Genomic DNA, 13,363 nt, shown 5'->3' on the forward strand with positions numbered 1-13,363 from the left:
ACATTTTGTCAGCATTGTTTTGTTTATCCCCCAAATTTTTTTGGTAGTGTTGTCTTTGGAATATTTTAAGGCAAATCACAGCTAGTATATCATTTGCCCCTTAAATACTTCACTGTGATTCTCCTACAAGTAAGGACTTTCTTCCCCCGAGGATAATGGTAACGCCATTATCATACCTTGGAAATCGACAATAACTACTTCATAGCAGCTAATACCTAGTTCATATTCAGTTTTTCCCAGTTGTTTAAAAAAAAATGTTTGTAGTTGGTGTGTTTAAATCAGGATCCAGACGTGGTCCACACTTTGTACTTGATTGATATGTCCCTTAAATCTCTTGGAATCTATAATAGCCCCCTGTTCCTTTTAAAAAAATGTCGTTTTTTTGCTGAAGAAACACCTCCCTCCCCACCCCCCATTGAAATAGGTTAGTTTTTACATCTTACATCACATTACCACTAGAGCACTTTGAAAAGCTGTTGCTCGTAGAAAAGTTTCTTGCTTTATTTCTCTTTACATGTACGTTAGTGAGTTTTCCCTCATTATAACAATTCATGTTCAATATAGAAAACTGGACAGTAAAAAGAAGAAAGATGTTAGGGTCCAGAACGGGCTTTTGAAAGAGGAGTCATCTAAAAGAAATTCTTGTGTGCTTGAAGAGCGTCCTGGATTTGTACAACAGTGCTTTGTAGTTCTTGTTTCTTTCCACTGCACATTTTAGAAAGAACGGCTCCTGTCAAATGGGTGGGAAACAGCATCGGCAGTCAACATGATGGAATTGTACAGCAGATTACCTCGAGCTGAAGTGAGCAGGTATGGGATTGGCCAGAGTTAGCTCCGTGATAATTAACTCAATTAAAGACATAATTTTCTGTATCCTTTAATGTAAAAAAAAAAAAAAACCCCAAAACCCTAACTAGACTTATTTTGAAACAGGTTAACCTGTTAATGTAGATTAAACGTTGATAGCACCTTGAGAGTACCTCATTAGCTGTTAGCTGAGATAGGGTTTATGCCAAAACAGATTATTTTAGTCAAAATAAGCAGTTACACCTGGGAAATTCCCAGAGCAACCTCTGCAGTGGAAATTTTGCATAATCCCTGTGTTGTGGAGTGGGAGGAAAATGACCTTGCCCAGGGGCTCCTAAGTGGGGGGAAGTCTGCTCGCAGATTTTTAAATGGACTTTTTCTCTCCTTCTAAAAGAAATACGTACCCATTGTTCTAAAACAATTTCCAAGCAATGTAAAGTACATGAAGTATGAAGTGGCAGTGCACTCTGGAGCTGCACCCTCCAGCGATAGCTGCTGTTAATAAGTTGGGGTGTATTCTTTTTCTATGTGTATGTGAAGATAAATATTGACTGAAATGTCTATTTCTGTTTTGAATCAGTGGATGCATGTTACACATGTTGGTCTGTAGACCACCTTCCCCTTTGTTAAACTGAACAATAGATTGTATTTATCTTTACATATCAAAATGTTGAGGGTTATCACATCTTGTTTGATGATGCAGAATATTTATATTGATATGTGGATATATTATAGTGATAGTAATAATTTTAAAGTAATTAAAAAGTAATGTTTATAGCTGAGCATTTAGTTGTGGCGTCTTATTTTTTATTTTGTTTTACTTTAGTTTTCCTGTTAGAAACAACTCTAGAGGGAACATCACCATATATGTCTCTGGACAGTGTTAGTGCCAGCTTAATTCTTTTTTTATAATTACTATTTACTTCCTGATTTGTATTTCCTTTTGCCTTTGGGGACCTTAGAGGTAGAGCTTTTGGTCTCTTGCAAGATGAGAAGAATTTTTGGTCTTGCTTTTCCACAGAGCTTCATATTAACTTTTAGAAGTATCACTATTTTTTCCAAGTATGTTTGTCAAAGCCTTGAAGGTTTGTGAAAGTGCTGTCTCCACATGATCAGATCAATGCTTCCTGGATTCTTCTAGAATTTTCCTTTCCCACAGGCTGATTTTCATTTGCCGCTTGTCAAGACAACTGTTTTGAATAGCCCTGGCCTGGCATCTGTAATGGAAACGCTGTAACAACTCCTCTAGATACCCAGGGAGGAGTCTGTAACTGGCACAGCCATGAGGGGAGCAGCTTGCTTCTGGGTAGTCATTTGTCTCATGTTAACATGGCGTTTTGTAGACAGCAACATGGATCCTTAACAGAGCCAGAGGCGGGATGGGCTTTCGTCTGTCTTCCCCATGCTGAGTAGTCTTCCCAACTCTGTGTGTGCCTCATAGTTTGTCTGCATTTACCAAGAGCTTTTGCTAGATACTGTGTGTAAGGAGAAGTCCAAGGCAGGCCTATTGATTCAACAAATGCCGAGTGCCTACTGTGTGCCATGCACCGTTCTGAGCACAAGAGTTACAACAATGATCAAAACAGGCCAAAAGACATGCCTGCCCTTGTGGAGTTCACATTCTAGTGAGCAGCTTCACAATCTAGTGTCTCCTGAGAGTTACACTTGGTAGTAACCATCCTGGAGCTTTCGATGTGGAGCTTGTTTTTTCCACAACTTGGTATTAGGAAATCTACCTTGGATGCCTTCTGATTAGTTGGGAAGCAATCACAGTACTTTGTAGATAGGCATTCTCACTTCAGATGTGACCCTTAAGCGTACGTACCAAGACAGAAATGAATACACAGGTACAGAAACATGCATGTGTGTACACCCCGCCACACACACACACACACACACAAACACACAGCCTGGACAAATGGCAGTACTAGAACGTTAGCGATAGCTATTGTGAATAATGGGAATATCGGTTATTTTTTATTTTCTTCTTTATACTTTTTGGAAATCTTGAATTTTCCCCTACAATGTGCCCATATTTCCATATTTAAATTAAAAGAATTTTAAAGTTATTTCCGTATGTCCATATTTTTCTGTGTGTCTATATATTTAAAAGTTTACTTTTAAAATGCTTTTTTGAAAAAGTCATGTAAGCGCATGATAAAAAAAAAATAAAAACCGTGGGGCTGGCCCTGTGGCCAAGTGGTTAAGTTCACGCGCTCTGCTGCGGTGGCCCAGGGTTTGGATCCTGGGCGCGGACATGGCACCACTCATCAGGCCACATTGAGGCGGTGTCCCATATGCCACAACTGTAAGGACCTGCAACTAAGATATACAACTATGTACTGGGGAGATTTGGGGAGATAAAGCAGGAAAAAAATAAAAGATTGGCCACAGTTGTTAGCTCAGGTGCCAATCTTAAAAAAAAAAAAAAAAACAACAGAATAAAGTAGTATAGAGTAAAAACAAAAACCAAAACACTCCTTCCCAGTCATCCTTACTACCTTCTCTCTCAAGAGACAACCACTATTACCAATTTCCTCTTTATTTTCCAAAAGTAATCTGAGCATATGCAAGCATATGTATCGCCCACTTTTTCTTTACGTAGACAGTAGTGTACTATGCACATTACTTACTAAACAACTTGCTTTTTAAATTCTGTAATATGTCTTAGAGGCTGTTCCGTGTCAATACGTATAGACCTACCCTGTTCTTTTATATGGCTGCACAGTATCCTCTTGTATGAATGTGTTGTAATTTATTCAAACATCTCTTCTAGTTTACGGTTTTTTGCTGTTACTACATTATGGCTATGATGCTGCAGCGAATATTCTTGAACATACATCCTTGTACACATACAGGGTAAATTCTTAAAGCAGAATTGCTGAATGAAAGGATGTACATTTTAAACATTGATAGAGATGATCACATTACCCTCCAGAGAGTTTGTACTGTTTTGTGATCCTACTAGCAATGCAGGAGAGCACCTTTTTCCCATGTCTTTGCTAAAATGTATATCAGCCTTTTTGATCTTTGTCAATCTGTTAGCTGAAAATGCATCTTGTATTTTACTTTATTTTTTCTTGTATTGTAATTTACATTTCTTTTCTCATAAATAGCACTGAAAACCTCTTGTTCTTCCTTTCTGGTGAACTGTTCTTTTATCCATATATTTTTTTTTTTTTTTAATTTTTTTTTTAAAGATTTTTATTTTTTCCTTTTTCTCCCCAAAGCCCCCCGGTACATAGTTGTGTATTCTTCGTTGTGGGTTCTTCTAGTTGTGGCATGTGGGACGCTGCCTCAGCGTGGTCTGATGAGCAGTGCCATGTCCACGCCCAGGATTCGAACCAACGAAACACTGGGCCGCCTGCAGTGGAGCGCGCGAACTTAACCACTCGGCCACGGGGCCAGCCCCAACTTTTATCCATATTTTAAATGAGTTTTTAAAGTTTTTCTTACTGAAGTATGACACCTCTTAATATAGCAAAGAAATTACCCTTTGTTATTTGTATTGCAAAGATTTTTTTCTAGGTTGTCATGTGTCTTTTGACTTCTGTGATGATATTTTTTATTTTTTTCAATAAAAATAAGTTAAAATGGAACCACACCATGCATACTATTTTGTAGCCTGCTTCTTCTCACTTAGTATATCATGAACATCTTTCCATATCCATAACTACAGGTCATCATGTTTATTTTTAATCGTATAAATTTATATTGTTCTATTTTTATTCTCCACAGAATAGAGTCACTTGAATTCCTGGACGAAATGGAGCTTCTTGAGCAGCTCATGCAGCATTACTGCCTTTGTTGGGCAACCAGAGGAGGAAGTGAACTAGGTACATGACTTTACTTTTGTTGATTTGACCTAGAAGTGGGGAAGTTTTCATCTCCTAAGAATGTAAGACATAAGTGGAGCTTTCAGCCTAGAAGGATCTAGAGGATCTTACGCATCTATCCATGAGCATATCCAGAGAATTAGCTGTTATATCGTCTGTGTTTTATAGCATGAGAATCAGGGGAACTGTTTAAATAAAGCAAATGTATCAAAATAAACAAACCAACCAACTACCCACCCAGTACAGGTCTGCTGGGGAATTTCCTCAGCTGGTAGGGAAAAGACCTTGAGAGTGTAAAGTGATAATCTCAATAAAAGTAACCAATGTTTGTCTTTTTAATCAACATTTAACCAGGTTTACTCGATGTTAAAAACACTTCATTATCTCTCTAACAAACTCATGCAGCTGTGGGTTGAATAGCTCCCTCTCATCCCTTATGATTAAGCAGAAGTTCCCTGGCCTGGCAGAGTGGGGCCGTGGAGAGAGAGCGTGAATCCCTGTCTCAGTGTTTCTTGTTACTTGGTCTTGATCCAGTTCCTCCTTTACAACCGCCCCATGTTGATCTTGCTTCCCCAGGGCTTATCTCTTGGGGTCTTGCCAGCCCTGTGGAGACCATTTCAGATTCCAGTTTTGGCCTTTAATGTAGTAGTTGCCCTTCAAGCTTCGTACAGATGTGTCCAAATGACATACAGCTTTAGGCGGGTAGCTAATACAAAACAAAGAACTTATCAGAGGCGAGGACTGTCTCCTATATGAAAATTCCAGGTTGGCCCAAGGCTATTAATCATCCCCCTTGGGCTTATCATTCCACTAGTTTATAAATTACCCAGCTGTGCAGTTCAGCCCACAAAGTCCTTTTAAACTTGTTTTTTATTTAAAAATCCTGTATTAGTATGTTTTTATTTTGTTATCCTCCCCTCAATTTGAAAAACAATATAATTTTTAGTAGAGACTTTGGAAACTTCTAAAAAAAGTATGATGAAGAAAAGAAATTCACCTGTAAGCCTGTCACTCAGTGATAACCTCTAATAACTTTTTCCTTCCACTCTTTTTAGCTATTGTTTCATTTTTAGCAGAGTCGAACTTACATATTTGTAACTTTGATTCCCGATCTTTTCAACTTAATACTATAAGTACTTCCCCTTACTATTAAAAACTCTCATTGAGCATAATTTTAATGGCTTTATAAAAATTCTTTCACGAGGCTATGTCCAAATTTACTTAAAGTTTCTCACACTTTTGAAAATGTAGGTTGTTTGTAATACTATTGAGTTAATTCTGGGTTTTATAAAATAAAAGTATATAGAATATTTTTATGTAGGGGGCTTCTTTTGTCCCCACTTTCCTCTGGCTGCTTTGTGATATCAGTACTTGCATGTGTGGTGAAGAACTGTCTGCAGTTGCTCCAAGTTCAGCATTTAAAGGATCGACTTTTAGCATTAACTGCAAAGAGCCCACAAACTGTACAATGCTTTCTTAATCCCTTTAAAATTACCCATAAACAGAGTCTTGTCCAACCTCTGGTTTCTGTCTGAAGTCTCATCTTACAAAACAGAAGACCAGAGCTGCAGTGACCAGATGTGTGGCCTGTGCCCCCGAGCTGGTCACTAGCGTCCAGGAGGGTTGTATTCTCCCACCTCTGACTATTTTCTCTGCTCTACGCTGTGAGCGTTTCTTAGCAGCATTTGTGTGTTTCCTCCCCTCAGGTTTGAAGGAGATCACTTGTTAATCTGTTCAAGGCTCATGCTGAGCCAGAAGCTGAAGCCACTGATGCTCCCAGAGTGGATATGCCACGTTTCCTAAGTGATGGCGAGGCGTCGCCTGCCAGCCCCACCCCGCACTTGGAGAGCCCTCTGTTATTAGGGTTGTCACACCAGTTCTTGTTCCTGTTGACTTGTCCTTTAAATAAATCTCAGTTGTCAGTTGCCTATGTGTTGGTCCTCTGCCGCTTGTCTGCTGCTCATTCTCGCTCCGCCTGGGAGGGCTCTGGTTCACCTCTGTACTAGTTGAAACCAAAGATCCTGAATCCTGCTTTGACCCTGGCTTATCTGTGAGTCAGACTCAGCTCATGCCTTTGTGTCCCTTTTGGGATTTACTTCCACGTGCTCTTGTTTGTAGCACCTGACCTTGCACCTAGCACCCTGACGCTTAGCCTTCACCAGATGCTGGAGCTCTTCTGTGTTCGCGTTTCTGCCCTTGCCAGAATAGCCTGCTGAAATCCTCATTCATCTCAGTTACTGTGGCAGGCTGAATGGTGGCCACTAAAATGTTCACTCCTGATACCCTGAACCTGTGAATATGTTACCTTATATGGCCAAAGGGGCTTTGCATGTGTGATTCAATTAAGGTTCTTGAGGTGGGGAGATTATCTGGGAGTATCTGGGTGGGCCCGATATAATCACAAGGGTCCTTATAAGGGGAGGCAGGAGGGTCAGAGTCAGGGGAAGGAGGTATGATGCTGGAAGCAGAGATTGGAGTGATGTGCTTTGAAGATGGAGAAAGGAGAGAAAGCCAAGGAATCTGGGCGGCCCCTAGATGCTGAAAAGGGCAAAAAGACAGATTCTCAGAGCCTCCAGAAGGAACCAGCTTTGCCAACACCTTGACTTGAGCCCAGTGAAACTGATTTCAGGTTTTTGACCTCTAGGACTATAAGAGAATAAATTTGTGTTGTTTTAAGCCATTAAGTTTGTGGTAATTTGTTACAGCAGCCATAGGAAACTCATACAGTTGTGATACAGATGAATAGCGCCCCCAGAGTGCTTACCCCGCAGTTCGGAAACATAAGGCATAACCACACCTGCGGACCTTTTTGGCTATGCGGCTGGGGTTCTGAACCTGAACCTGAACCTGCATATGCAGAATGGCCATGAGAAACCCGCAATCCCGGCCCTCTCCTCTCCTTGAGAGATAACAGCCCCTTCTTCGACCGCATGGACTCTCTCTGTCAGTGTTCTCTAGAGTGTGGGCTGTGTACCACCACACAACAGCATGCCTCTTGATGGGAGCAGACGCACTGATACGGTGGGAAATGACACTGAGTTGCTCAGTGAGAAACTTAACTTCCATTTTAGTTATCTTTCAAGTCTTCTTAAGAAGTTCAAGGAGAAGACCTCAGGCTGGTTCTGGTGTGTCTTTAACACTTCTGTAATGTTCACTAATCCAATGTTTTTGAAATCCTGGGACCAAGTCATTAATGAATGGTGAATCCATTTAGTGGATCAAGTCCATTATTTTAAAAAGATATAAAATAGAATAGACAAGGACATATTACAGCACTTTACCAGTGGTGTGTAAGGGTGAATGAAGATTGTTTTTTGAAACTTGTTTCATTTTTACATGTGTATACATGCACTGCGTTAGCATGGTTTTGGTTTTGATTTCGATCACAAGTTAAGGTCAGAGTGTTATAGCTCTTCACTAACTGAGGCAGCAACAGTATCTGGCTGAAATTAAAAAAAACCTTTGGTTCAATTATATTTCTGTTTCTCTTTGTATTTATTTTTATGAATTACTTTCTGTTCAAGGCAAATGATATTGCATTACTATTGATGGTTGTGTTATAAAATATCCCTTAAAGTACCTATCAATTTCATTTTAAAACTGAGTCCATTTGGGGGCCAACCCGGTGCGCAGTGGTTAAGGTCACATGTTCCGCTTTGGCAGCCTAGGCTTGCTGTTTCTGATCCTGAGTGTGGACCTATGCATGGCTTATGAAGTAGAGGAGGGCGGGCACAGATGTTAGCTCATGGTCAATCTTCCTCAGCAAAAAGAGGATTGGCGGCGGATGTTAGCGCAGGGCTAATCTTCCTAAAGACAAAAAAAGTGAGTCCATTTAAAGAGAGTTACTAAGAAAATAATAGTGGAAGCACTACAAGAATGTTGCAGGAATCATGGAGGTGATATATTTGGAAACGCTGAAGTTGAGAAGCACCACATGAGGGAATGGTTGACCCATCATTTTACAGTTTCTCACCAAGGGTTGGCTTTTACGCCCTCTCTCAACCATACATCCTGTAACTGAGACATGCATGCTGAAGTGTGTTTTTAGCTTTTTTGAATTAGAACTTGAAATTCATTTTCCCCGTGAGTTATTGCCACTCACTGTCTCTTTTCTTCCACCTGTTCACCTCAAACCCTTTGTAATGTCTACACACACTAGTTAACTGAACCCACTCTTTGGAAGGACGTCAGTGACATTGATACCATCACATCCAGTGACCCTCACTCAGTCCTTGGCTGTCCCAAGATCTTGGCAACATCTGACATGGGCCACCATCTCCTTGAAATGTTTTTGCTGCCTCTCCCTACGCCTCCTGGACAACCCTCCTTCTACCCTTTTCCTGCTTCCCATATCCAGCGATTCTGCTTTTTCCCATAACCCGAGGAATTGGTCTTCATGGATCACCATTGGCTTTTCTCTTTCTTTTAAAAATTTTTTTCCTGGGGTCGACTCCATGGCCGAGTGGTTAAGTTGACGCGCTCCGCTTCAGCAGCCTGGCGTTTCGCTGGTTCGGATCCTGGGCACAGACATGGCTCCACTCATCAGGCCGTGCTGAGGCAGTGTCCCACATAGCACAACCAGAGACACTCACAACTAGAATATTCAACTGTGTACTGGGGGACTTTTGGGAGAAGAAGAAGAAGAAAAGAAAAGGATTGGTAACAGATGTTAGCTCAGGTGCCAATCTTTGAAAAAATTTTTTTTTCCTTTTATTGTGGTAAACTATAAATAACAAAATTTGCCATTTTAACCATTTTTAAGTGTACATCTCAGTGGCATTAAGTACATTCACATTGTCGTGCAACTATCTCTACCATCCATCCTCAGAACTTTTTCATCATCCCAAATTGAAATTCTGTACCAATTGAACACTAACTTCCCATTCCTACCCTCCGCCCCTGGTAACCACTACTCTACTTTCTGATTCCATGCATTCTCTTAGGTAACTTATATCGATGGAATCATACTATATTTGTTTTCTGTCTCTGGCTTATTGTATTTAACATAATGTCTTCAAGTTTCATCCATGTAGCCTATATCAGAATTTCATTTGTTTCCTGAGGCTGAATAATATTTCATTGTATGTATATACCACGTTTTGGTTATCCATCCATCAGTGGACATTTGAGTGTTTCCAGCCTTTGGGTACTGTGAATAATGTTGCTAAGAGCATTGGTGTACAAATGTTGGAGTTTCTGCTCTCAACTCTTTTCAGTATATGCCCAAAAGTGGAATTGCTGGATCATATGGTAATTCTATTTTTATTTCTTTGAGGATCTTCTATACTGCTTTCCGTAGTGGCTGCACCATTTTATATTCCCATCAGTAATGTACAGGGATTCCAATTTCTCTGCATCCTCACAACACGTGTTATTTTCTGGGTGTTTTGTTTTTCTTTTTGTTTGATAGTAGGCATCCTAATGGGTGTGAAGTGTTATTTCGTTGTCATTTTGTTTTGCGTTTCTCTGTTGATTGGTGATGTTGGCCATCTTTTCATAGGCTTGTTGGTCATCTGTATATTTGTAGTTTTAGGTCTTACATTTAGGTCATGGATCCATTTTGAGTTAATTTTTGTATATGATATAAAGTAAGGCTCCAACTTCATTCTTTTGCATGTGGATATCCAGTATTCCCAACACCATTTGTTGAAGAAATGTCCCCACTGAATGGTCTTGGCATTCTTCTCAAAAATTACTTGACTGTATATGCAAGGGTTTATTTCTGGGCTCTCTATTCTATTCTACTGGTCTATTTGTCTTTATGTCAGTACTACACTGTTTTGATTACTGTAGCTGTGTAGTAAGTTTCTAAATCAGGAAGCATGAGTCCTCCAACTTTGTTCTTCTTTTTCAAGATTGTTTTGGCGATTTGGGGTTCTTTGACGTTCTCTATGAATTTTAGGATGGGTTTTTCTATTTCTGCAAAAAACGTTGTTGGGATTTTGGTAGGTATTACGTTGAATCTGTAGATTGCTTTGGGTGGTAATGACATCTTGACAATACTAAGCCTTCCAATCCGTCAATATGGGATGTCTTTCCATTTATTTATTAAAACCTTCTTTAATTTCTTTCAATGAAAGTTTGTAGTTTTCAGTGTACTTTAGCCTCCTTGGTTAAGTTTATTCCTAAGTATTTTGTTCTTTTTGATTCTGTTCTATTGTAAGTGGAATTTTTAAAAATCCCTTTTAGGATTATTCGTTTTTAGTGTATAGAAATGCAACTAATTTGTGTGTGTGTATTTTGTGCACTCTTGGTGAATTTGTTTATTCTAATAGTTTTTTCGTGCAATATCCTATATATAAGATCATGTAATTTGGAACAGAGATAATTTTCCTTCCCTTCCAGATTGGATGCCTTTTCTTTCTTTTTCTTGCCTAATTGCCCTGGTGGACCTTCCAGTACAATATTGAATAGAAGCAGCAAAAGAGGGAATTTTCTTTTCCTGATCTTAGAGAAAAAGCTTTGTCTTTCACGGTTGAGTATGATGTTGGCTGTGGGTTTTTCATAGATGGTCTTTATTATATTGAGGTAGTTTTTTTCTATTACTATTTTGTGAAGTGTTTTTTTCACGAAAAGTTATGAATTTTGTCCAATACTTTTCCTGCGTCACTTGAGATGATGTGCGTTTTCCCTTCGTTTTGTTAATGTGGTATATTACATTTATTGATTTTTGTATGTTGAACCATTTTTGCATTCCAGGAATAACCCCACTTGGTCATGGTATATAGTCCTTTCAATATGCTGCTGAATTTGGTTTGCTAGTATTTTGTTGAGGACTTTTGCATCAATGTTCATAAAGGATATTGGTCTATGGTTTTCTTGTAGTGTCGCTGTCTGGCTTTGGTGTGAGGGAAAGGCTGACCTCATAGAATGAGTTAGGAAGTTTTCCCTCCTCTTCAGTTTTTTGGAAGAGGTTAAGAAGAATTGGTGTTCTTTAAATGTTTGGTAGAATTCACCACTGAAGCCATCTGTTCTGGACTTTTCTTTGTTGGGAGGTTTTTAATGACTGATTCAATCTTCTTGCCAGTTACAGGTCTTTTCAGGTTTTCTGTTTCTTCATAATTCAATCTTAGTAGTTTGTGTGTTTCTAGGAATTTGTCCATTTCGTCTGGGTTATCCAATTTGTTGGTGTACAGTTGTCCATAGTACTCTCTTATAATCCTTTTTATTTATGTAAAATCAGTAGTAATGTCCCCACTTTAATTTCTAATTTCAGTAATTTGAGTCTTCTCTGTTTTTTTGTTGGTGTAGCTAAAGGCTTGTCATCTGGTTTGATCTTTTTGAAGAATGAGCTTTTGATTTTGTTTTCTCTATTGTTTGTCTTTCTCTATTTCATTTGTTTCTGCTCTAATCCTTATTTCCTTCCTTTCACTAGCTTTTGGTTTGTTCTTTTTCTAGTTCCTTAAGATGTAAATTTACCTTGTTGATTTCAGGTCTATCTCCTTTTTTAGTGTGTGTTTACAGCTATAAATTTCCCTCTTAGCACGTATTTCACAGCATCACGTAAGTTTTGGTATGTTCTCCTTTCATTTTCATTTTATCAAGGTAATACCTAATTTCTCTTTTGATTTCTTCTGTGGCCCATTGGTTAAGAGTGTGCTGTTTAATTTCCACATATTTCTGAATTTACCAGTTTTCCTTCTGCCGTTGATTTCTAGTTTATTCCATTTTGTTAGGAAAAAATCCTTTGTATGATTTCAATCTGTTAAAATTTTTGACCTAATTTTGTGGCCTAACATATAGTCTGTCCTGAAGAATGTTCTGTGTGTGCTTGAGAGAGATGTATATTCTGCTGTTATTGGTTGGAATGTTCTGTATACGTCTGTCACGTCCAGTTTGTTCACAGTGTTATTCAAGTCCTCTGTCTCCTTGTTGATCTTCTGTCTGGTTGTTCTCACCATAACCTTTTGACTCTCAGAGTTTGTCTCAAACTCTCTTTCCCAGGCTGCTTGCCCAGGTCCCTGTCCTACACCTCCTCTTAGATGATTCACTGGCTCCTCAAACTCAACATGTCTAAAAAATACATCTCTTCCCCCTCCTAAATATCTCTACCTTATGGCTCTGCTTTCTTTGCTGGTGGACCCCCACTCCACTCAGAGTCCTGAGAGTCACTCACTCCCTGCTTTTTCTTGTTCTCCTCATCAACTGGGTGGCCATGGTCTGTTGATAGACATCTCTCCTGTCCTACTGCCAGCCTGACTCAGTCATCCGTTGTCTCACACCTAGTCTTTTTGGGCTTCATTCTTAACTTCCTGCATTCCTATATACCACCACCAGCCTATCCTTCTCAGTCCTGCATTTACAGTCTTATTCTCCAGCTGACTCACAGTGGGCCTTGTCTAACGCTAGTCTCTCTCCTTGGACTGTGCTTTCCCTGGATTTCATCCCTGCAGCTCTGCCCACCTTCAGTCCATCCCAAATGCTGATTTCCTTTTCCCTTTCTCCCTTTCATCCTTCTTTTATTATTATATTGAATACAAGTTGAGCAAGACAGACATGGTATATGCCCTTAAGGAGCTTCCATTCTTCTGGAGAGGATGGACAGTTAAATATGCCTTGCCATAAAGCTGGCAAACATGTGGGAAAGCCATGGCCTCACCTGACCAAAGCAGCTTAGTCATTCTCGGCTGGTGGGAAAGCTTTCCTGAGGCTATCTCATACAAGGAGATGAGGAAAGAGTACCCGCAGCTGAGGGATTAGCATATGCAAAGAGCATGCTT

At 39.6% G+C, this 13,363-nt stretch overlaps 1 protein-coding gene across 2 annotated transcripts in view; it reads left to right on the forward strand.

Annotated features, from left to right (window-relative positions):
• LCMT1 (leucine carboxyl methyltransferase 1) overlaps positions 1-6,573 on the forward strand; it is a 34,242-nt gene extending 27,669 nt beyond the window's left edge. For both annotated transcript variants that reach the window (XM_070568272.1, XM_070568273.1), the window contains 3 exons: positions 719-810; positions 4,546-4,643; positions 6,350-6,573. In XM_070568272.1, the coding sequence (XP_070424373.1) occupies positions 719-810; positions 4,546-4,643; positions 6,350-6,372 (213 nt within the window). In that variant the 3' untranslated portion in view covers positions 6,373-6,573. The remainder of the gene's footprint in view (positions 1-718; positions 811-4,545; positions 4,644-6,349) is intronic.
• The last annotated feature ends 6,790 nt before the right edge of the window (positions 6,574-13,363 follow it).

The sequence above is a fragment of the Equus przewalskii genome, chromosome 12 (genome assembly GCF_037783145.1).
Source record: "Equus przewalskii isolate Varuska chromosome 12, EquPr2, whole genome shotgun sequence".
Taxonomy (NCBI): Eukaryota; Metazoa; Chordata; class Mammalia; order Perissodactyla; family Equidae; genus Equus; species Equus przewalskii.